Source organism: Carya illinoinensis, chromosome 3, assembly GCF_018687715.1.
Source record: "Carya illinoinensis cultivar Pawnee chromosome 3, C.illinoinensisPawnee_v1, whole genome shotgun sequence".
In the NCBI taxonomy this organism is placed as follows: Eukaryota; Viridiplantae; Streptophyta; class Magnoliopsida; order Fagales; family Juglandaceae; genus Carya; species Carya illinoinensis.
In genome coordinates this window covers 31,319,852-31,345,410 of record NC_056754.1, presented here as the reverse complement: position 1 = coordinate 31,345,410, position 25,559 = coordinate 31,319,852, and the positions used below count along the sequence as shown (strand labels likewise).

The following is a 25,559-nucleotide window of genomic DNA, read 5'->3' as shown; positions in this document are numbered from 1 at the left end:
GTACCGGTACCGAAATATTTCGTTCCAGTGCCTTGACCGGTACGGCATCCGGTACGGTATTCAAAACATTGCTTGTGACACTATAAAATATGTACTTAGTGAATAGTATAGGAGTTCTGAGGGTTCTGACAGTGAGATTTCGCCCTTAAGTGTTTTTGTGATCTTTCAGTACAATAAAATCCTCTGTAGCTCTGTGGACGTAGGCACATTGCGGAACCACGTTAATTTTTTGTTGTGTGATTGATTTGCTTGTGTTTGTTTTTGCTTTGTCTGTCATCGTTTTCTCAACAAGAACAAAGCCCAAGAGGGAGAAATTAGAAACCTATCCAATCGAGACATTGGAAATAGCCAAGTACATAGAATGATCCTCCAATCTCTTGCTTGGGACAAAGACGTGCCTCCCCTGATCTCTCACTTGGGAACTAGCTAATGTTGAAGCCACCACCAATGTATCAAGGCATGTCCCACCAATCCAGGTTTGGCCCATAAACTCCGGCAAAGTCCCACTCGAAATCATCTACCTCATTTTTCAAAAAAGCTAGCCGCTGTAAATTCCCCAACACACTCTTGAACACTCCACCACTATTGTATCCCACATAACTAAAACTCCACCTAAAGCTCCCCTAGAAGTTAAATAGGACCATCCTATGTATGACAACTCCACAGACTCAAAAGTGATCCAATAATAAATATATTCCATTTTCCTTTCCAGAAAACATGATACAATATCAACTTTCCACGAGCAGAGCAAGTTTTTAATTAGGAGATGCTTATTAAACTCGTTTAGTCCCTAGACATTTCAAGTTAAAATCGTGGGCTTCATTATACAATATGTTCTGCCCTTCCATTAGTCCTCCCTCGACTTGGACTACCACCTTTAGTATCATAGTTAATTGCCCGAGTAAGACGCTTTAACTCCCTCCTCTTCTTAGATCTTGATTTTGTTTCAAGAAAGTGACCCGCCTTACTTGCAAGGATTAGTGCTGTGAATTGGTCTTCAAATCCTCCACATGTAATCCCCACACAGTGTTGTATCTCGTTAACCTTTTGCAAAACCCAATCCAATGATGAATCAGCTATATTGTTGATCGGTGGAAGAGATATCAAGGGGACAACATCTTCCCCAGACTCAACTCCAAACTATACATGAGGCCCTAAACATTCCTCCTTGCAATACACCAATGACAACCCCATCTTCTCATCTCCTCTACACCATATCTTGCATACAAGTCTTGCACCTCCTCAACAACTTCATTGTTGCTGCGCTACCTTGTCTGAAGTTATGTGTTGACACACAAGGTGCCTGAAGAGATACCAACAAATCGGTTCGCTTTGTCATGGGTGGTGGGGCCATGGTCACCATTGAAAGTTCTGGATTGGTAGAAAACCTCCAAAGTCCCCCAAGTCTCGGCAATATATCAAGTTCCTTCATCTCCAATGTGGATGCCGTTGTTTCATTGTAGGGAACATTGATTGGGGGTGCACGACTAACTGGCGATCCTTTCTGTGCCACTCTGATAAACCCTACAACTCCCCCAAGCCTTGGCGTGTCGTGTTACACCATCTTCCTTCAGCCTCGACGTGGGTGCTGTTGTTTCGTTAGAGATAACATTGACCAGGGTGTAGCGCTCATAGATGAACTTCTCTGTATCTCCCATGGTGGAGGGCAGTCCGTTTTGGCTGTTTCTACGCTGATACTTTTTTTTTTTTCGATGTGGGGGAACCTATCCAAGGTAGTGCCCTTCAGAACCACTCTTGCAAAGTAAACCCCGATCCAATGCACCCCTCCCTTGTAAGTTTCCCTACACAAAACTGGTTAAATCACTAGCTTTTCACCAAGAGGTTTGGCCCCAGAGGATTGTTTGATCACACCCAGTCCACTCCTTTGTGTAAAAATGACTTATGATTCGAGCCTATCTTGGGCTCCCTCTCATTGGGACTTACAAACCCATTACCACCTCCCAAAAGTAAGTCATGTTTTCGTAGATTACAAGGCAACCGTTGCATTCAACTCAACAAGTTGATTTTGCATCTCTTTAAGTGTACTTTGTATCTCTCTTTCAGCCATATTGCCACTGGGAAGACCAAAACCATCCCTTGTTGCATAAGAAATGGTTCTCAAGCTTTCAGAGGAGTCAGATCCCTTATGCCTTGAGTTCTGTCCTTGCATGATCTGCTGAGGCTTCAGACCATTTCATGGTTCCCCTTCTTGCTTTTAGTATCAAACTAAGGCACTGAAGCATGACCTGTATTCAGAGCTGCCGCATATGATCGCCTTGCCACCGTGGTTGCGCTCAGGTCTTTTTGCTTCATTTCCCATATTGTTGTTCTCATGTCCAATGTGTTCTTTTGGTTGTTGACCTATGACCCAACACCATGAATGGAGAAAAACAGAGCAGCGAATCTGCGTAACTTGACAACAAATTTCTCCCAACCTAGACCTTCATACCCTTCTGAAATGATTAGAACGCCTTGCCAACCTCCTCCACCATATTCGGTAACAATTAAATATCTTCTACCATGTATGTTGGAGTATCGGTGACCCCTGTGTCCTTCACCCATGTGTTTTATGAATTCCAATTGCCTCTACTTGCATCACTGCTTCCATTTTAGCCACCAATCACCTTATACCACTACAACTTAGAACTACAAATCTCCAAACCCTTATGCTCTTCACCACAACCTTTAGCGAGGGCCTCCATGATTTTGGTGAAAACTCAAAAGCCTTCGATTCCACCCAAAAGTGCACAAACTAATCCATAATAATCCATGATCTAAAGAAAGAATAAAAGGGAATGACACAAAGAACGATTTCATTTCTCTCCTTGCAAAGGAACAACCATAAACAAAGTAAGCTCATCTGTTGATCGGTTGTGATTTGCACATATAACACCAATCTATCCCAATAATTCAATGTTTCCCAAGATTTTCTAGAGTGAGAATCTTCCTCGGAAGGCTGTCTAAACAAAGAAAGCTACTTAGGTGTGCCTTACTTCCCTTTCTTCGAAGGATACCATGTAGTCTTATCTGCATTTCTCACTCTCAATCTAGTTCAGTACACAAGATTATTGAACTTGGTTAATGCATCAACTTCCCAATCTTGTGCAGCTATGAAGAAAGGGACATTCCATTGAAGGAGAGCAACTGGATAGCTCTAGAAGATCTACAATTGAGGTATCCTGCATCTGTGCAATTCCATAGAGTTCTGGAAAGGGATCCTTGAGAGCCCTTTCGCCATACCATAGGTCATACTAGAATTTGATTGTGGACCCATTACCCCTACCTCAAACGAATAGATCCAGAGAAAACTCCCTATCCTTTTCTCATGTGCTTCCAAGGCCCCACTTCATGTGGCCCACTCACCTCATTCAAACACTATCCACCCTAAGCACCACCAAATTTTGAATCTATAACAGCCTCCACAAAGTCTCCCTTTCTTGTTGGTAGCTCCACAGCTGCCAATACAGATCATTTTACAAAATGCTTCCGTTACAAAAACAAAGAGTAATGGAGATAATGATCACCTTGTCTTAATCCTTGGGAACTTTTGGAGAAGCCCATGGACAGAAATGATACAATGCTCAATCCAAGAACACCATTTATCCCCTAGACCACATCTCGAGCATGTGAAACATGAATTTCCAATTGACTCAATAGGGCTTTTCCATGTCCAGCTTGCAAAGTAACCTTGGCACTCCCGACCTAAGCCTATTTTCCAAGCATTATGTTTTAATGTGATAAAAGTTATAAGGACTGAACATCATTTCCTGTAAAGGGATGTTTGGACATTTTTATGCCATGTGGTTCTTTTATGTATATTTTAATGTTGTAAATCTAGTAGCTGTAAATGGCGGTGACCGGTGATGCTATGATTGGACCAACAGTGATTCCATGTTACGTATGCTAATAGGAATCTGTGGATCTGATGCCATTGGTCTATGGAGCTGATTTCTGCGATTACATTTTTCTCAATATGTTTTTTATATACTTCTAAAAAAAAAAATGTTGTAAATCTAAATAATCATCTTATTTGCAGTCTGCGGTTGTTTTCATCTGATATGTTTTCTTAAGTTTTTTAAATTCAGTTTATCAATATGAACATGACTTTTTTAAGATACACAAAATTATAGCGGACACCCCTTTCTCCCCTCTCTCATTTCAATGTCCATGGTGCAACGTAAGTGCATCAATCCAGAGTTTATTTATTTGTTATGATTCTATTTTCTTTTGGCAAATGAATTCAAGCTGTTCGAGAAAATACTTCAACAAATGATATAGCTCATCTTTCATTCTTTAAATTTAGGTAAAGAAAATCCGACCGAATGATCCTGATGCTACCAGGAAATTGAAGGAATGTGAGAAAGCAGTGATGAAGCTTAAATTTGAGGAAGCAATTTCTGCACCTCAGTCTCAAAGGCGCTCTGTGGCTGATTCTATAGACTATCATTCTATAGGTATTATAATTTTTTGTTAAGTAAAATGTATTTTTTTATTCATTTTTTGAGTATCTTCAGTTTGTCTCCTACATTTGAATCATACAGTATTGTTCTAATCTTTTCCTAGCTTAGAACAATCACTGCTATATTTCTTCTGATGTATACATGTACATATATCTGTATATGGCTATATGCCCATTTTCATGGTATGAACGTGTGAATTTAAACACATGGATATAATTATTGTCTAGTGTTGGAAGATCTGCTAGTGGTGGCATTGGCTCATTGTGAATGTAGGTGTCTTTTGCAAAGAAATTGTGTTGGCATTGAGTTACACTTAATGCCTTTTCTTTGTACACCTTTACCCTATTAATTGTTTCTTAAAGATTCATTCCTTTTAGAGACTATGGATATAATTATTGATCCCTGATTGTATAAGCTTTCCTTTCTCAGCTAAGTTGTTTGCAAAACTTGAAGCTTATATGTTGAAATGTATTTACAAGCATATGTTATTATAGATGTTGTCTGGTACTTGTTCTAAAGGAAAGTAGAATCTTTTCAAGTATGATAATTTTTTTTTTTTTTAATGATAAAAGGCACTATCCAAGTACATTGGGAATATGAAAAATTCTACAAACACACCTTCATCCCACTATGATGAGGTGGCATTGTCTATCAACCTTTAAATTCTTCTTTAAAAAATGGAGGATGATCCAAGGGTGATTAAAGTGTCACATTTTACATAGTGGGATGAGAGTGGGATGAGGGTGTGGTTTGTAGCATTACTATGAAAGTATACATCAGATTTACCTAATGAGGGAGTAAAAGAATGAGAAAATCCTGAAAATTAAATCTAGAGAAGTATAAGTTGGCAGCCATCCACAATTATATAGCTTGTTAAGGTAAGGATCTTGCCTATTGCAGTTGTCTAAACAAAGAAGGCCTCCCTCATTGGGCCTTCTACTTCACTACATCTGGGGAAGATAACAATGGCACGAGGGATGAATGCATTAGAGAACAAATTGACTTCAACCCCTTTTCTTGGATATGGCCCATTGTATGTTGTCTTCTTTTCGATTCTTGCATGCAGAATACAATTGAGCATGGATTGAATTGAAGAGGCCGTTTGCCAATCATGTGTCGCTCTGATAAAATCTACTACCCATGGAGGAGATCCATTTGAATGTTGTAAGTTATTTGCCACAAATGCTCTCTTAACTCAAGCAAGCAAAATAGGTTTTGGAAGCCCCTTTAAGAGTTGATCTTCATGTAACATGTACTAGAACATTATTGTAGATTTGTCTCCCATTTCATATATAGTCTGTCGGAAACTCTCCCCAACCCCTTCTAATATGTTTCCTAGTCCAATCCCATTTGTTCCATTCGCCACATTAGAGCTCCATCTGCCCCATGCACTACCATTATTTGTATCAGTCATTGTTCTCCATGGGCTCTCTCTCCAATTGCTTTACCTTTAGTCACTTTTCCTAGAGGGCTTAGTTGAATGTAATCAATCTTTTGATACTGAAACTTTTCAAGGATTGAGGGGAGCGCACTTTAGGCCAGTTCACTTGGAGGAATTTCAACTCCTCCCCCTTACCATCCTATAATAAGTCTCCTTGTAGCTTAAGGAAAGAAAATCAGTGGGAAGATTAGAGAGTATTCTCAATAAAAGTTATTCTACCACCCTTTGATAGGTGCACCCTCTTTCATCCAACCAACAAATGTTCCACTTCTTTGTATACTTTCCCTAATTGAGTTGGCTTTGAAATGTGCACCCAATGGGAGATTGAGATAAGTCAGGGAACGAATTATGGGCTAGCCTATTACATCATTTGAATTGCTAGCATAAGCAACTCAGCCTTAGCCAAAACTGATCTTAAACCCTACTACCACCTTAAAAGAAGAAACATGCACCACAAGGAATGCAAATACTCAGGGTTTCCCTTGCAGAAAATCAATGTATCCTTTTTATATGAAGGTGTGATGCTTCTCTTGCTTTCCTGGTTCCCACTAAGATACCTATTAAACTACCCTCATTGGTGGGGTTTGGGATGGATGGTACTCAAATGAGGTGAGTGGACCACATGTTGTGGGGCTTTGGAAGCATACATATAAGAAGAGGATGGGTACTTTCTCTAGGTACACTTGCTTCAAGGTGTTTGATGGGTCCAAAATTAAATTTTGGCAAGATTTTTGGTGTGGCAACGGGGCAACCGGGGGCCCTCAAGGAAGCCTTCCTAGTTCTTTATGGAATTGCGAGGGTGTAGGAAGCTTCAGTTGCATATCTTTTTGACCTATCTAGTGATATTCCTTAATGGAAAATTACTGTTGTTTTAGAGCTGCACAAGATTGGGAAGTCGATGCATTCATTGAAGATTACAATCTTGTGCACTCTACTGGATTGAGGGTGCAAAAGGAAAATTTACTGTTTGTTCGTTCGACAAGTCTCTCAAGATGTACAACGCAAACCATTTCCCATGGAAGCGCATTTTGAAGACTAAAGCACCCTTAAAAGCAGCTTCTTCGTATGGACAGCCTCATTGGGAAATCTAAGAAAATGCCGGTTTATTATGATGGATTGGTGTTGCATGTGCATAAAGAGTGGGTCGACTGTTGATCATTTTCTACTTCATTGTGAGGTGGCCATGACACACTGGAATGACCTCTTTGCTAGAGTGGGATTAGCTTGGGTGATGCCAAGAAGGGTGGTTGACTTCCTAGCAGAAATGGCCTACATGGTAATGCTCAGATTGCAGCAATATGGAAGATTTTCCCAATTTGTCTATGGTGGTGTCTTTGGAGGGAGAGGAATGAAATAAGTTTCAAGGATCGTGAACCTTCAGTGGACTAGCTTTAAACTCCTAAGGTTTGGCTCAAGTGTAAAGGCCTTGGTCTTGGTGGTATGCTCCCTCTAGGTCTAAGGTTTGAATCCTCTTGGGTGCAAACAATTCCTAAGGGCCATTGGATTGTGGGATTTTTCTCTTGAATTACCCGAGGTGTAATTGTGGGACATTCTTTGTAGAGGGCTTGTGCAACCCCGGGATTAGTCAGGATGCTGTTCTTGGACACTTTCCAATAAAAGAAAACGTGGATGAGCTTAAAACTCTTTTTCTAGTACTCTATTTTTTTGGTCAATTGCGATAGATTTCAATGGCTTGAATAGCCATGATTTTCTTGTATTGTTAGACACTCATGCTTAGGAGTTAGGTGTCACTCTTGTATATGTCCTATGTACTTAGGTTATGCTTATTTATATCATGAATAAAATCATTTTTTTATGTTTAAAAAAGAAAAAAAAAAATTACCCTCATTGACTAAAGCCAATATCATTCTACTGAGAGCTTCCATAGTAATAACAAATAATAACATTGATAAGGATCTCCCTATCTTAGCTCATGTGAACTAGCAAAGAAGCCTGTAGGAGAGCCATTTATCAAGAGCGAGAAACGCATCGTGGATTGCAGTGAACTATCCAACCATACATTTTCTCCTCAAAACCGTTCCTAAGCATATAAGTAAAAAAATCGCAATTCACATGGTCATTCGCTTTGCTTTCTCAAGGTCCAACTTTCAAAGAACATCCAGCTTCCTCATTCTAATTTGGTTGTCCATGTGCTTATTGGCGATAAGAAGTGAATCTAGAATTCACCTATATTGAATGAATGTGATTTGGAATTTAGAAATAATCTTCCTGAACACCATCTTCAATCTATTGGCAAGAACTTTAGCCAATATTTTGTGAACTCTATTCACAAAGGTTATCAATTGGAAATCTTCAATATCTAAAACACCTGTTTTTTTTCCTGAATTAGGGCTATGAAAGTTACAGTAAGGCATTTAGCGAATCTGACAGACATGAAAAGCATGGAAAAACCTTATTTTTCTTCACCGCAACCCAGTAGGCTTGGAAGAAAGCCATGATATTGCCTTCTAGACCTGAGGCCTTATCTCCATTCAAATATTTCACTATCCCACGATCCTCATCTTCTTCAAATGGCCTTTCCGTGCATCTTGCAGCTTTTACTATCAAAAAATCTTGTGGCCTTTCTGTGCATCTTGTGGCTTCCACTACCAAATAATCTTGTGGCCTTTCCATGCATATATCACCTCCAGCTATACTGTCAGTGTACAATCTTTTGAAAAAGTTGTACAATATGATCACCAATATCTTAGCATCTGATAGCTCACTGCCCTATAGATACAAGGAGTCTATATAATTGTTTCTCCTAGGTGAATTAAGCACTCGGCGAAAGAACTTAGTTCCACTTATCACCCTCCCCAACCAAAACAGCCTTGACTTTTGTTGCCAAAAGGACTCCCTCCAATAAGGTAAATGTTCCAACTCACTACAAGTGAGATCCCTCATTTTCTCCTCGTCATCGAAAGCCCTCTCCTCCTTGTGCAAGGGTACGTAGCTCATCCACAAGGAATTTTTTTTTTTTTTTAATTTTTTTTATTTTATTTATTTATTTTTTCGCCATATGGCCAAACACCTCATTCAAAACCTTCAAATCCAGCTTAAAGTTTGGAGCTTGCATTCTAAGACATTACTTGGCACCTGAAGGCGGTACGAAGTCCACCACACTTTTACCTTCTCCACAAAACCCTCTGATTTCAGCCACATATTCTTGAACTTAATGGAAAAAAGTGTTTGCAATTGAGGATGGGAAAATTATCAGAGCAAAGTCATTGTTATCTTTGTAGGGCACTTCAATGAACAACAATTTTCATTCAAGGGATATGAGGAATCAATCAATCCTTGATGACAAAGGTATATCTCGATTGTTGGACCACTTGAACTTCCCCCTGCCAGTTGGGAGATCAATCAGGTTTAATCAAAGAATTGCACCATATTGGGGCTAGAACGTCACATGATTTCCTGCTGATGGGCCTGATGACATTAAATTACTCCCAATGCACTAATTCAAACCTCACCAACTAATCACACTGCCCATGTAGATTCAGGTTAGGGCCATAGATTTTTCAAATGCCCATGTAGAGCAATCTTCCACATATCTTCCTGAGCAAGCCACCGCGAATTTTGTTATGCACATATCCATCTTTTCCACTATTCCTGTCTCACATTAGCTAGATTCCTCCAGAGGCCTGTGAGATTTTTACGACACCTATCTACTTGGTGGTATCCACATTCTCATAAACTACAGATAATGCTGCTGGTCACATGCTTTAGTTCAGTTTCTTGAAGAAAAATGATGTCAACCTTCCAGTCATTGAGCATATTCTCACCCTAAGGTGCTTGTGTTGCTTGTTCAGCCCTCAAATATTCTAGGATAGTATTTTCGGCTTCATTATACTTTGACTTGAACTACTACCATTTGAATCATATTAATTTAGCATGTTAGCATTTACAATCTTTTATGGCCCTTGCTGTTTAATTTAGGGTTGGGAACCACCATCATCTCCTGCTAATGACTAGCCTCGATGGCTGTAAACAAGGCCATTAAGTTCTCTTCAAAACTATCACATGATATCCCCGCAAAATGTCTAAAGCCCCACACTTTCTTCGTAACCCTATTCGACTTTTCCGACCTTTTTTTAACCAAAATAATTGTTTTCACTAGGGAAACAGATCACTCCTGGCCAATGGCTCATGGCGTATTAGTTCCTCTTGAGAATCCTTGCTTGCATTAAAACAAGCCCTTGCATTACTGCCTAGCTCAGTCCCAACCATCAATGATAATTCACTCCCCTTATTGTTCCTCCCCCCTACACAAAGGCACAGAAGTGTTCGCTTGAGGAGGTAGTGGATCGAAGCCCAATGTCACCTTCTTCTCCCCTTTACACCAACAACCAATTACGCCCTATCTTTATCCCTTTAAGATGCTTCCTCTTCAATGAGGCCTCTTTCGCCTGAACTACTACTTTCTCCAATATCAACTGGTTTGCACCATGGCCTCTTGTTCTGTGAATTTGCTAATAGAGTGGGAAAGAGAGAGCACTGAGAGGGGGCCCGACACCAAAATCTGATTTGTGAAAGTCTCAATCTAGGGATGAAAAAAACATGTCTTCGGCAGGTTTTCTGTGTCTACCAAGGTGCTTCCCCTCCACTTAGAGTAAATACTTCACTACATTATGATAATTATTATTTTTATCCACTCGTAAGCTTTACATGCACAAGCTTGCTGGCATGAGACTCTGGTCTAAAGGCTGTTGGGACGCTTTCGGGAGCTTCAGAACCTGATGACAATACAATATGTGCTTCGTTGAGATGACATTTTGAACTTTCCTGTGGCGCTGCTACAAAATTTCTGGTAGCAAGTATCTGCAGTATAACTTAGCATACTTTTAGTAGATTGAACATTGGCTAAATATGATGACAGCTCCACTAATTTTCAATATAGTTGTGATGGTGACCCTGTTGGTTGAAGCTTTAACTGTGACAATCATTATGGCTGTTGGATTTTCTATGTCAATGGGGGAGTCGATGGTGGTATTGGTAGTGGCATTGATTGTAATATTGTCCATTGCAGCAATAACGGTGATAGTAATGTTTTCATCTTAACAAAGGTTCAACTAGTGTGGTTTTTGCCTTGCATGCATATTTTGAGTTGTTTTTTGGTTCTGATTTGAAAGAGAGATTTAATTTAAGTTTAATTGAGTTCTTTTATTTCTGCTTTGTTTTACTTAAGCAGACAAAAAAAGCTTTTGGGTTGGTCTGGGACCCTGGGTCTAGGCCTGGAGTTTCATTTGAATAATTCTGTCTCCTGAGGTGGTCTTCACTAGGCTTGTTTGATCGATTGTATTTATTTTAATAATTTATAGGTACATCTAATATAAGGTTCGTTGGTATTAGATAACAATTAGTATTAATAATTACTATTTTATATATCGTTATAGGAACGAGTCCTAGTTCATCATCAGTGCCCACCGAAGTGACCATAGCAGCAGTGGCAGTCGCAGTAGTGGCAGCCGTGATGATGATAGTGGGAACAACAGCGGCCACAGTGGTAGCAATAATAGTGGTGGTGGTGGTCCTTGGGGCACATTGGTGGGATGGCCGCAATGGTGGTGTCGTCCCTGGGAGTCGAATACATGACCTAGGTTTGAGCTTGCAGTCAATGAAGTATTGTAGAATGGCCATGAATCATTCTAATAATTCCAAACACCAGAAAATCTCTACTTTTAGGATTTCAATATATGTGGCATTTTTCCTTGAGAATGTGTTACCATCCATCATACCTTTTCATAATGCAAGGGGGTGAAAAAAAGAGTGCGGGATTATATTTGGCTTATAAAAATGTGTGCAACATTATGCACTGAATGGAATGTTTAGCCTTTTCTGCTGGCATGTGAACCAAACGTGGTGGGTCACTGGGGGATTTTTTATGTTCATGCATTGCATTTCGCTACTATAGAGTAATTTGATGGGACCTGATTGACAGTGGCTTATTAATGGTAGTCTTACATGGAACTTATTTGAAAGGAGTTTTGTTGACCTATCAATTGGGACGAGGATTAGTTTTTTCCCTCTCTGTTTTGGTTTGAGTTAGAGTTGGCTTTATTTTAAGAATGTGTATTGCTATAGATTGCCCCATTATTTATGATAAAACTGATTTCGGTACAGTTTATAATTTTTATTATAGCTAGATTTCAAAGAATGATTTTAATTATAGCTGCTTTCATCTCCTCAGCCTTGTGAAATTTCTTTTCTATTTGAAATATAGATGTTGAGCCAGAATATTCTGGTGCAAGAATCGATGGAGATGTAGTTACTCTGGATTTTGTGAAGAAAATGATCGATGATTTCAAGCATGAGAAGTGCTTACATAAACGGTATGTGTATCAAGCATGATGCTCAGTGTTACAAATTTTGTTCAAATATCGTTGCTCTGAATCTTCTTGTTGACATTGCAGCTATGCATACCAGATTGTCTTGCAAATAAGAGAAATATTACGAGCCTTGCCTTCGCTTGTTGATATTAGTGTTCCTGATGGCAATCATTTCACTGTTTGTGGCGATGTACATGGTCAGGTAGTTAGATGACATTGATATCTTTATCACTCTTGAACAGGTGCTTTGTTTTTTAATTGACATCAAATATACCATTTCTTTTTTTTTCTTTTTTCTTTCTTAATAATAAAAAAAAGGCCTATGGTTGTGGAGACCAAAGCCTATGGGTTGTGTTTCCACTTCTAACCTTCCTAGGCCTAGCACTCCTCCCAAGCCTTGAGTGCCTTGGCCTAGTATAGTCTTTCAATGCATCATTACAAGAGTGCCCCGATGCAATTATGGTCCTGCACAGGCTCGTCAACAACTTTGGCATGTCGGCAAGTTGTGCAAGGCCAGGTGGAATTTTTGCATTTTTAGGGCGATTCCCAAATGGATTGTTGAGACTTCTAGAGACAACCTCCACCTTGACGGGCTCATTTCCGCCGCAACAAGCACCTTGACCAATGTCAATTCACCAGTAAACTGTGCCACTATCTCCACACAAAAGGAAAAAAAAAAAAAATCCCATCATTTCAATGCGTAAGGCATCCACCCAAAGAGTTTTGAGAATGCTCCAATTCAGGACCATCATTGAACCACGCCTAGAAGATACTTGAGGCCAGTCATAAGCAAGAAATTTGCTTCCAACCTTGACCGAATGTTACTTGTGGTTTGATAATGAACGCTCTCCATATTTTGCATAGACATAATCCATGTTGTCTGTTGGAGCAATGCTGAGGAATTAAGGTTGTGTTGCCAACTCATGATGTTTTCACATATTCCTTTAACCCTTTCCCCTTGAAACAAGGCACCTCCAACAGCCACCCCACACTGATATTACCCAAAGATACTTCTTAGACTGAACCTCTACATCATGCTATACACGTACCACCGAAATGCCCTCCATTGCCCATAGTTCGAAGGCCTTGGCTTCAATATTTCAACCCAATATTTCTGTGATACCCCATATAATAAGGATAAGGGTATGTGGTGAATGAGATCCCACATTGCTTTGGAAGGAGAAGTTTTTTCTTTTTATAAGGTTCCAATAAGACTCCAATTATATCATTGACTAGTCCTTTTGCAGTATAGGCCATGTGGTTTGGGCCTTCATTGGGGTGCGTTACAAATGATATCAAAGTCTATCCCAACCAGAAATGTGGGACTTGAACCGTACCACCTACGATAGAAGGGCTCGACGAGGACGTCGGGAATTTAAGAGGGGAAGATTGTGATACCCCATATGATAAGGATAGTGATAGGTGGTGTATGAGATCCCCTATTGCTTAGATATGAGAAGTTCTTGCTCTTTATAAGGTTCCAATGGAGCTCCAATTACATCATTGACTAGTCTTTTTGGAGTATAGGTCATATTGTTAGAGCCTTTCATTGGAGCGTTACAAATTCAGCCCTACAGCTTAAAATAGTGCTTCTACTACCTCCAACAGCTAGCCTAAAATAGTGTACTTTTGGTTTGAACATTAGCTCGAAACTTCGAAGATTGCAAAAGGGATGGTGCTTAAGAGCCAATGCATTGAAATCTGTGTGTGGATGGCTGCAGAGGGTAGCTTTTGTTTCTCCAATTTTGTAGATTTCATGAACTTGTGTTCTTTTTTTTCTTCCCATAGTTTGTAGTTTCGTATTGTATCCGTTATGTGTCCTAGGGTTGTGCCCTATGAACGTTGAATAAGATGGCTTCATTGGAAAAAAAGATACACTTCAAAGCATAAAAAATTAATGAAGCCAGAACCATCACTTTACTACCATGTGAACACTCTTGATTTGCCATCAATACCATCATGTTCAGTTATTCTGATTGCAGAAATTCAACAGGAGATATTGTTTGAATTACATGAAGGATTCGCTGGAGCACTCAAACAATATGCATTTGTGTGTGACATTTAAAACTCAGTAGACTAAATAATCATTACTTTACAAAGCAATTGAATAGCAGCACTGGGAAGAAGCCGATGTTCCACTGTGGTCAGCCATTATATATTTCCCTTAACTCAGCCACTAAAGCCTCCTGCTCTCTCCCGATCATATTGATTGCAAGCTAGGTATCCATATTTAATGCCAAAAACTGATCCCAGAATCATTCTCCACCACCAATCTAGTGTAGAAAATGTCCCCCAGCCTCTTCTGATTCTTTTCCACATCCTCACTCCTTGGGCATCTTGGACCTCATTGGAAACAATACCTCCCCCCCCCCCCCCCCTCTCTTCTTCTCCCCCTCCCCAATAGCACCCATACTTGAAATCTTTAACAACCTTCCACAAGGAGTGCTAAGAAAGAGAAATCATTATTACTATACAAAATGAAGCAGCGGCTAGCACACTAAGAGTGGCAAGCATAGGAGGTGTGCCTGAAGGGCAGCAGCAGGTGGTTCCTGGAGCCAAACCACCCGCTAGAGCATATCGCATGGCACCATCCGAGCTTGCAGAATTGAGGGACTTCTGGCCAGAAGAAACTAAAGACTGTTTACCGACAGGACAAGACGAAAGAGATCCTTGGCTTTTGAGTGTTCATCCCCTTCCCTTGTCAGGCCTTTTTGTCGAGAGAGTCTGGTAGCCTCCCTCTATAGGTTATAATGCCACAACCATTTCCCTTGGAAGGTCAAGTAACTGCATTTGGTCCCAGGGGCAGAGAACACAGAGGGACAGGGTTGTTCCTAACCTCCCTCCATCCTGTATGCATAGTCCCAAAAACTCCCCACCTTCATGCACTGTTAGAGCGGCCTCACCCATACCACCCTGTATCTAGTTTTCCCTATTGGCCAGACTACTAGCCCATTGACAATTTTGATTCCTTATTTAAAAAAAAAAAAAAAAAAAAAAAAAAAAAAAAAACCAAAGGATAAAAGAAGGCCTTGCCCTTGTGAAAGTGTAATCTATGTCTTCCAAATATGTAGTCGCTACTTAATATCTTTCTCTGCTTCATTTAGCCATCAGTGCTGCCATTTTCCCCCCAAGTAATCAGTGTTTCTATTTGTCGTGAGAGGTATAGGCATCTATCTTTCTTACACTATATATTGATACTTCTCATTGATCTGTATGTTGTTTGTTAGGTCATGTTGCAAACTGTCTGGTGTTTCATCAAGCCTTGTTTTCTTTATTCTTTTTGTGCATGTGTGTGTCTCTTACTGAGGCATTGATCTATGTTTTCTTCTAATGCATGCAGTTCTACGATCTCTTAAACATTTTTGAGCTTAATGGGCTTCCCTCAGATGACAATCCATACCTTTTCAACGGTGACTTTGTGGACAGGGGATCATTTTCTTTGGAGGTCATACTCACTTTGTTTGCGTTTAAGTGCATGTCTCCGTCAGGTGAACTTGAATTACTTCTTGATCTGTTTAAGAGTACCTTTAATCATTCAACCTTTTCATTTAACTTTAGCATTTCTGGTGCACGCATTTTTATTCTTAAAGCAATTTTCCGAAATTATAGCAGTCATTTTTGCCATGTCATTAGTCACTAATTTTTCTGCCTCCTGTTCTAGTAGAACAGAATCCAGTTTGACCTAATAACAGCTCTTTCCACCCTGCTTGCACCTTCATGCCTTCATTTACTTTATTTAAATCTTCAGTATCATTTGTATTATATTTTTTTTTAACTCTATTCCTTTTACTTTCAGCCATATATCTCGCTAGAGGAAATCATGAGAGCAAGAGCATGAATAAGATATATGGTTTTGAGGGTGAGGTTCGGTCTAAGTTGAGCGAAACATTTGTGGAACTATTTGCCGAAGTGTTCTGTTGTTTGCCTTTAGCACACGTAATAAATGAGAAGATATTTGTAGTTCATGGAGGTCTCTTTAGTGTTGATGGAGTGAAACTCTCTGACATAAGAGCAATTGACCGCTTTTGTGAACCACCTGAGGAAGGTATGTTGCGCCCCCGGTCACCCAAACAACTCTGTTTTGCTTTTTCTGTGAATTATGCCCTGAATTCTTGAGTTATGCTATCATAATCACTTTGAATGTAGGGATTTTAATTTTTATCGCTAGGCTTATATATACTATGATGGATTTACTCAGGTTTGATGTGTGAATTACTTTGGAGTGATCCACAACCCCACCCTGGAAGAGGTCCCAGCAAGCGTGGTGTTGGTCTCTCTTTTGGTGCAGATGTGACAAAGAGGTTTCTGCAGGAAAACAATTTAGGTATATTTATTTTCGTGAGTTTCAATATTTTCTTGTCTCAATTAAGTGTTTTCATACCGTATTTAAGCCAATGATTTCACACATTTTCTTTCAATGGATAGATTTAGTTGTGAGATCTCACGAAGTTAAGGATGAGGGTTATGAGGTTGAGCATGATGGTAAACTTATTACCGTGTTTTCTGCTCCAAACTACTGTGATCAGGTAATTTAGTCATTGCTTATCACTTTTTATTACAATCACACCGATCTTTATGGCAGGGTTGTATAAACCTTGTGCTAGCAATTGGTGGTTGCTCGAGGTTAATTGTAATCCTTCCCGTGAATGTGTGGCGAAGCTGTCTCTGTGGATATTTTTGCTTTTGCTGGGGAGTGTGTTTTGGGTCCTCTCACTATGAATTCCTTTTTCCAACCAGCTTGATTAGATGTTCTATGCACGTGTTAATAAACAAGTTACAGACTGTCCATTGTTTCGGGGCTGTTGGTTGTTTCATATAGTTCACTTTGTGTAATTCAAGTTGGAAAAAATGTGTATTGTAAGTCCACGAATGGCATACCATTGTGTTGGTCCTGATTGCTTCATAAATTGAAATACTGTGACCATGGCGTATACATCTTGAGCATATCCAGATTAGTGTGCCAAAACTGATGCATAATGCGAGTCTGCAACTTGTGTATTGCAGATGGGTAACAAGGGTGCCTTCATTCGTTTTGAAGCACCTGATCTGAAGCCTAACATTGTTACGTTCTCAGCAGTGGTCAGTAGCTCTTGTTTCAAATGGCTGCCTCCCCCGCCCCCCCCCCCCCCCCCCCCCCCCCCCCCCCCCCCCTTCTTTTCTCTCTCTGTGTTTTAAACTGTTTTTATTACAATATTTTTATTGGGTCGTATGTTTGTAATTCATTTGCAGCCACACCCCGAAGTGATGCCAATGGCATATGCAAACAACTTCCTGCGACTATTTTCATAGTTTATATAGCTGACTGGAATTGCAAATGGTATATTCTCTGTTCGATATCTTTTCTAAAGTTCGAAATCTTTGAAGTGGGCTGGAGTAGAGCCAGTGCATGTCGACAAGAGGCGGTTACATGTCATGTTTTTATTTTATTTTTTTTAATTTGAAAGTGTCTTTCCCTCTTTTTTACATGTAATTCTCAACTGTGGTAAGAATCTCTGGACGCATCTGTTTTCATGCTTTACCTCCGTGGATGCAGAAAAGACTGTCCGGGAAAATGGTTCCGGCGTAACTGTCATTAAAATGTATGCTATATTTTTTTTTTTGGTATCCCATAGTGCAATTATTTTTTCTGCATCTCATTACATTACGGACTCCATACTCCATGCACACACACAGGCAAGAGGTGTAAGGCATGATAAACATGAGAGAGAACACCATCGCACAACTCTTTTATCTTCAACATTCTAAGCATGTCTAGCTAACCTATGAGCAGCCTCATTACAAAGGAGATTGATATGTTGAGCACTACAATTCAGGAACAACTGCATTAGTCTTCAAGTCTCTTGCACTAGCACGTTGAGGCACAAAAGTCACTATTTGTTTGCAAATAAGATATCATCATTAAACAATCATTCTCAAGGATGAGGTTTTGAATTCCCATATTAGCACATATTTACAATCCCCCAAACATGTCAAGGATTTCAACAGTAGATGGATCATGGATAAGAAACTTCTTCCCTCTTGCTAGCTGCCAGCAAAACATACCCAATGAATTCCCTAAGAATAATCCCTACCACAACCTTCTTTTGATCATAGAATATAGCACCATCTACATTGAGTTTGTAGGATCTTGCAGGTGGTGGAAGCCAATGATAGCTTGGCTGCTGCTTGGGGGTTGGGATTAGTCTTCTGCTATGAGACACCTTCATTGCAAAACACAAAATCAATCACTTGGGCATGATACATGCAATCCTTCTCATGTATCATCTTGTTCCTTTTAAATCAAAAACCTCATGCAATCAGTACAAGTGGAGTCAACTTATCTATTGTGCCATTATTGTTTATGGTCATTGCTACTTCTCTGAAAGATAGAAACTAATCCACATGTTGAACCAAAGGTAGATATCTAGTCCAGTGAGCTTGAGTACAAGGACAAAGGAGCAGGGTATATTGGGGTTTCCTCCTATCTTGTAAAGGACCTAACAAAGCACTACCTCATATTTTCTTTTGGGGTGTGTGCTCTTAAGAAGTGGACGTCGAGGTGATAATGGACTTGGAGGGACTTTATCAGCGTCTCTCCCTTACTGAACAAGAGGAGGAGATAATGTTGATCCAACCAAGCTTGATGCTACGATAGCAAGGAGTGGAAAATGTTCGATCTTCAAATTGCTCATTAATAGACATTTAAACAAGATGGCTTTCAAGCAAACTATGAGGAAAGTATGGAGGCCTATGAAGTCTGTGCATGTTAGTGACCTGGATTCCATGCATCGACTTCAACTCTATTCATAGCTAAATTTGAAGATGCTCAGGATAAGGAAATGGTGCAGAGAGATGGGTAGTGGATGTTTGATAAACACCTTGTCATGGTGAGTGAGGTGGAGGGATTTAAACAAGTACATCAGATCAGGTTGGTGGAGGCTCTTTTGTAGGTTAGGATTCATAATCTTTTTCTAATGGCTAGGAATGAATACATGGGCAATGTTATAGGGAATGTTATAGGGAAGGTAAGTCTGGATAAGGGTGAGATGGCATGGGGAGGTTCATGCGAGTCAGAGTCAGAGTGAATATCACTAAGCCTTTGCTACGGGGTGAGAAGATTAACCTGGCAGGTCATAGCCTGTGTGGGTCAATTTCACGTATGAGCAGCTCCCAAATTCTTGCTACACATGTAGGATGTTAGATCATAATCATCGTGATTTTTTGTCTTGGTTAGTGGAAATGAAGTCGCAAGCAATTGAGATGTTCCCATAGAGCCCTTGGTTACGTGCAAGGAACAGTAGTGGTTTGCAAAAAGGAAGGCAGGATCAGCAGAAGGAAAGGGTGCAACCACTGCAGCTGGTGGACACCACGATAGTTGATAGCTCAAGGGCTAAGCAAGTTTCCATTTCGAAAAGGGATCTGGAAAATTTACACTCAGTGGGATTTACAGAGAAAATTGTAGAGGGAGTAAATGTTGGGTCCCAATCCATATCTAAACCGTTACATAAGGCAGATGTTAGGGAGAAAAATTTGGTGATTCATATCAATCAAGAGTCTAAAAGCAGAAAGTTAGGAGATTTTGAAAATGGCAGTAACATGACGTTGATCACTGCGGGGGAGGAAGGGTTAGTGGCCGAGCTTTAATAGGGTAAGATGCAGATTGAAGGCCCACGGGTTGTTGGGCTGGCCCGTAGTAAAGTGCTAGATGCTAAGGTCCCAATAGCATGTCTGTTAGTTCCTCATAATAAAGAAGGGACACTTAAATGGAAAAGGAAAGTGTCGTTACATGCCTATCATGACCAACCGTCTTGAAACTCAACAACACTGGGGAAACAGAAGTTAGAGGTGGGTGATGAGGAACATGGAAGATCTTCAAAGTGACTGAAGGCCCACCAAAGGAAGGTGACAGAATGCTTTGATGAACAACAAAGGTTATCAGTGGAGGCTGGTTCTCAGCCCCGTCATAAACTATGAAGATCTTAAGCTGGAATAGCCGTGGGCTTAGGAACCCACATGGTATTCAAACCCTTCAAGATTTGATCAAGAAGGAAGATCCAGATGTTTTGTTTTTCCAAGAAACATAACTTGCTGCTCATGCTATGGAAAGGTGTAAGTTTTTAGTGGGTTTTGCTTATTGCTTATATATTGATTGTGGCATAGTGGGGGGTTGGCCTTACTATGGAAACAAGAGATTAACTTGTTAGTGTTGAATTATTCAAAATATCCCATTGATGCCTTAATATTGGATGAGTATGTTCCTCATAAAAAAGTGGTATCTAATGGTTATTTATGGACACCCTGAGGCTACTAAGAGATGTAAAACTTGGCACCTTATTCGTACCCTAAGAAGAGGTGATGATAAGCCTCGGCTATAATATTTGGAAATTTTAATGAAATTGTTGCTCAAAGTGAGAAATGGGGAGCTAGAGCTAGACCTGAACAACAACTAATTGACTTTAGAATGGTTTTGTCTGAATGTGAACTCAAAGATTTGGGATACACAAGCCCTTTGTTCACTTGGTGTAATAAAAGAGGTGGCCCATCTTCTATTAGTGAGAGGCTTGATCGTTTTATTGCAAATCAAAGTTGGTGCCAATTATACCAAAATGTCACTGTTATTCATGGTTCATCAGCTTATTCTGACCACTTGCCCATTTGGTTGGAAGTAGATGGTGTACATTGTGTGAAAAAAAGGAAAAAACTACTTAGACTTGAGGCTATGTGGCTTGGATAGAAGGATTGTATACAGATTGTGGAAGATACTTGGAAGGTTGGGACTCCACATAGTAGTATGGGTAATGTTGCTGATATGATTAAAGGAAGTAGCCAACAATTGGAGTTGTGGAATAAACATAAGTTTGACAGGGTAAAGACTCAACCTCAAAAGGCAAAACATAACCTCAAATTGCTACAAGAGACAGATCCTAGAGGTGTTGATAGAGAAGCTACTATCTTAACAAGGGATGAGGTGGATGGAGAGGGAGGGGATTATGTGGAAGTAGACATCAAGAGCGGTTGGAGGAAGGAGACCAAAATTCTAAGTTTTTTCATGCTAAAGCTTCACAAAGAAGGAAAAAAAAAATAGTATTTTGAATCTACAAAATGATTGTGGTGTATGGCAAGAGGAGGAGGATCTGGATAGGCTTATCATAAGCTATTTCAATTCTTTCTCTCTTTTTTATTTTTTATTTTTATTTTTATTTTTTTTTGTGCTTCTGAGCAAAAGTGCTATATGGACATCATTGATAATGTGGAGAGGAAGGTTACTAGTAGTATGAATGAGGCGCTAACTAAAGCTTACACTGAGGAAGAAGTATACAGTATGAGAGGGCATCAGGCCAACATATTAATAAGGAGAAAACTGCAATGGTTTTTAGTAGAAAATTAAATGTGGGGAACCAGCAAGAGATGCTATCTTTGTGGGGTGTAATGTAGGCACAGTAGTATGAAAAGTATTTTGGTCTACCACCTGTGATTGGCAAGTCGAAGTCTCACACTTTCTTAGAGATTAAACATGGGGTTTGGTTGAAACTTCAAGGATGGAAAGAGAAGTTGTTTTCACAAGGAGGAAGGGAGGTCTTGATCAAAGTTGTGGCACTGTTTATCCAACCTATGCCAGGAGCTGCTTCAAACTACCTGGTAGCCTTTGTACACAACTTGAATCGATGATGGCCAGATTCTGGTGGGGCAGAGGAAGGAAGAGAGAAAGATCAGTTGGGCGAAGATGTGTGAATCCAAGTATAGAGGAGGTCTGGGTTTTAAAAACCTACGTGTGTTTAACTTGGCCTTATTAAGAAAGCAAGGGTGGAGAATTCTGCAAGAGAAAGGACATTGTACAAAATCTACAAGGCCAAATACTTTCCAAAAGTTTAGTTTTTTTTTTTTGCTCCTCTAGATGCTAATCCCTCTTATGCTTGGAGAGGAATTTGGAAGGCCAGGCATCTTCTTCTCAAGGGGGGCAAATGGAGTATTGGAAATGGCATGATTGTCAAGATTTGGAAGGATTAGTGGGTCCTAAGACATCAGGTCTTGCAAAGGGATACTGCTTGTGCAGAGTCAAATTCCATTAATGCTAAGCTGGGGGATCTCATTGATGGCAATACTAAATGGTGGGATATCAACAGGATTAGAGCTCTATTCAATCCAAACTTAACTACTGAGGTCTTAAAAATTGCCCAAAGTCCAAGTAATGAGGAAGACAAGTGGATCTTAGACAAGGAAAGAAATGGCAGGTTCAGTGTTAAGAGTGCCTATAGATTCTTCAAGGTTAGCAATGAGGAACATATTGGACAACCATTGATGGAAAATCACCACAATCCACTATGGTTTGCTCTATGGAAGCTAAAGATCCCTAACAAAGTGAAAGTGTTTGTATGGAGAGCATGTAGGGATGGACTACCAACCTTGATGTGGAGGACAACTGCATTTTCTGTAAAGAAAAAGCCAATTTGGGTTACTTAATTCAGGAGAAAGTGAGCAAAATTGCTTCCTAAGTTATTGAGGAGGTGATTGATTATGCAGGATATAGCTTAGATCAGTTTTAGAAACTCATAATCCCTTGTGATCATGTTGTTGTGAGGATATGAGTGCTGAAACACATATATTGGCTACTTGCATACCGAGTGTAAGGCATACCCCGACATGATTCACCACTACTCCTTTCATTTCCCCTACCAATCCACTCCCCTTCCGAAGAAATCCTCTTCCTCTCCTTTAACTCTTGAAGCACTAGTTTCCTTCACATTTTTTTGCCTCTTTTCATTTCATCTTTTTCTTTTCTTTTTTCTTTTTTCTTTTTTTTTTCTCTGCCTCCTACCGCCACCAAACACCCACATTTCTTCTATAAATGAAACCCTTTTCTAATCCTCCATGAACAACTGAAGCTGCTACCATTCAAACAAAATAATATTTACAGTTTTAAAATATGTAAGTCTTGCATACTCCTTTTGAAAAAAGTAAATAAATATGAGATCCACATGAAAAATTTATTTTTTTAATTGTAGACTTTAGTTTTTTTCAAAAAGAGTACGCGGAGCTTGCATATCCTAGGACTGTATGTAGCATTATTCTTTATTGATTGCTAACCTCTTGGGATTGGCTTTCTCCCTGTATATCCTTTATTTTTAGATTTTGTTATTTATTGTCTTTTGTTTACTTTTTTTTTCCCTTCATGGTTATTGGAAGCTAGCAATCCTATATTTTCTATTTTTATATATGGTTGCGAAGTATCTTGGAAATCCTGTATTGGCAATTTCCTAAATAGGAACTTCAAATTATGGCCAAAACTCTGTCCAATCGTAGTTCTTGATTCGGGGCTCTACAATGGGTATCAAGGCTGAGGGTATGATTTTGTAGACTCCTTGGAATGATTTGGACGTATATCACAACATAGGTTCAAAAATTAATAGAACCATAGGTGTTGATCTTCTTAAGTCATGAAGAATAGGCCATCTAGGTTGAATAGGCCATCAAAGCAAAAGAAGGTCGTTGCCAAATTTTCTGCTTTTAAATGTTACTTGGAGGAAGAAAGGTCTATGATTTATCAGTCCTGAGATAGATGAGATTGACGATAGAATATTCTGAGTTTAAGAAACAAAACCCCTTCTATGGGAAACAAATCCAGTGGTGGTAAAGAAATTATTGCCAAGATGGAAAGATGGATAAATTATCGACAAACAAAATTGCTATTAAAGGAGGAACTTCACTCTATCACTACAATTACCTTGCAAAATAGGGAAATCTTTAACGAGACTAAATACCCTGCCATGATAAAAGATTGGAAAGAAAGAGAATTTACAGATTTGGTTGGTCTCCGATAGGGGTGAGCACCGACATAGTTGGAGTTTGATTTCCCTAAGTCCAACTTTGACTCCGACTTGTGTAAACTTTAATCCGACTCTAACTAGTCAGAGCGAAATCAGATTTGGACTTTTTTGAAACTTCATATTTAGTCCATTTTTAAAAGATGACTTTTGTGGGCTCTCAAATTTTAGGTTTTCCAAAAATTAAAAACTAAAACTAAAGTATTCACTACTAATTTGCTTATGTACTAACTTATTTTTATATTATACTTATACTATAGTGTATACTATACTATTACATGTTATTATACTATACTATTACATGTTATTATATTATACTAATGTCTAACTTATTTATAACTTAATTATATACTAGACTTTTTAGTGTCTAATTACATAGTATTATACTTTAATAAATTAGTATTATGTGTTATTAACTTATTATACTAGGCTTATTTCAATATTAGTGTCTAACTTATTTCTATACTTAATTATGTATGGTAGCAATACTATGATGTTTACATATATATAATAAACTATCATTAGTTTATTTATATTATAGTTTAATTATCTTATTTTATAATAATTAGCTTATACTAGTATATTATTGAATTTAACTGTATAAGTTCTAGTTATATAGCTATATAAATATACTAGTATATATGATAAATGTCTAGATAAATACATCTTTTTATAACATATGTACAATATTAGAGTTGGATTCGAAGTTGGAAGTTGGAACATAAAATCAAAGTTGGATTGGATTAGAGGATGGGTGCTACTGGCATATGCAGGGGTGGGGTAATCTTTTCCCCTTCACCCCGCACCATTCCCCGTGTGGTGGGGATGGGGTCCCCCATCCCAGTGTCGGGGGGCAGGGGCAATTATCTCATCCGCCCCGCCCCTCACCCACTTCAAGGGTACTGATGTCCTATTGGACCTTTTTATACCCAAATTATTATATAATTTAAATTAAAAATTAAAATTTATATATATTAAAATAATTTTTTTATATAAAAATTATGTTATCAATTTTCACATTGAGTCACTGATGGCTTGCAAAAATTTCATATTGCAGATTTTACAAGTTCGCTCGAGCGGAGGCTTTTGGCCGCTCGAGCGAATTTAGGCAGATTCAAACGCTCGACTGCCGCTCGACAGGGAGCTCGAGCGGGTTGCTGAAAAACGAAGATCGCTCGAGCGGAGACATTGGCCGCTCGAGCGAAATCAGGCAGAGTCGAACGCTCGACGCGCGCTCGACACCCCGCTCGAGCGAACATCGTATTTTGACAGATTTTAGGTTTTCCGCCGTGGGACCATATAAAAGGCCATTCTTCACTCTAGAGCCGCGGTTTTTGACTGGAGAACACTCTTTGGGAGAGAAAAACATAGCTAGAGGGATTCAAATCATTTGTTTTGGAGGCGGAATTCCAATTTATTGCACGTACGTTGGATTCATACACGAGCACGGACGGGAGAAAGGCGTTGAATCGTTCCCTTGAGCTTTTGACGACCAGTTGAGGCTGCAAGGAGGATTTTTCAGTGTTTA

General features: G+C 39.4%; 1 protein-coding gene and 1 non-coding gene across 4 annotated transcripts in view; both read left to right on the top strand.

Moving 5' to 3' along the window:
* Positions 1 to 17,834, top strand: part of LOC122304108 (serine/threonine-protein phosphatase 5) — a 30,217-nt gene extending 12,383 nt beyond the window's left edge. For 2 of the 3 annotated variants that reach the window (XM_043116154.1, XM_043116153.1), the window contains exons 5-14: positions 4,304 to 4,454; positions 11,298 to 11,501; positions 12,125 to 12,233; positions 12,315 to 12,432; positions 15,571 to 15,718; positions 16,027 to 16,275; positions 16,429 to 16,554; positions 16,656 to 16,756; positions 17,235 to 17,309; positions 17,460 to 17,834. In XM_043116154.1, the coding sequence (XP_042972088.1) occupies positions 4,304 to 4,454; positions 11,298 to 11,501; positions 12,125 to 12,233; positions 12,315 to 12,432; positions 15,571 to 15,718; positions 16,027 to 16,275; positions 16,429 to 16,554; positions 16,656 to 16,756; positions 17,235 to 17,309; positions 17,460 to 17,519 (1,341 nt within the window). In that variant the 3' untranslated portion in view covers positions 17,520 to 17,834. The remainder of the gene's footprint in view (positions 1 to 4,303; positions 4,455 to 11,297; positions 11,502 to 12,124; positions 12,234 to 12,314; positions 12,433 to 15,570; positions 15,719 to 16,026; positions 16,276 to 16,428; positions 16,555 to 16,655; positions 16,757 to 17,234; positions 17,310 to 17,459) is intronic. The other variant, XM_043116156.1, reaches the window with a different exon arrangement.
* On the top strand, positions 3,818 to 3,965 carry LOC122305958. The gene has a single exon (XR_006241383.1). It is a non-coding gene; the product is annotated as a small nucleolar RNA snoR2/U65 (small nucleolar RNA).
* Positions 17,835 to 25,559: the final 7,725 nt, after the last annotated feature.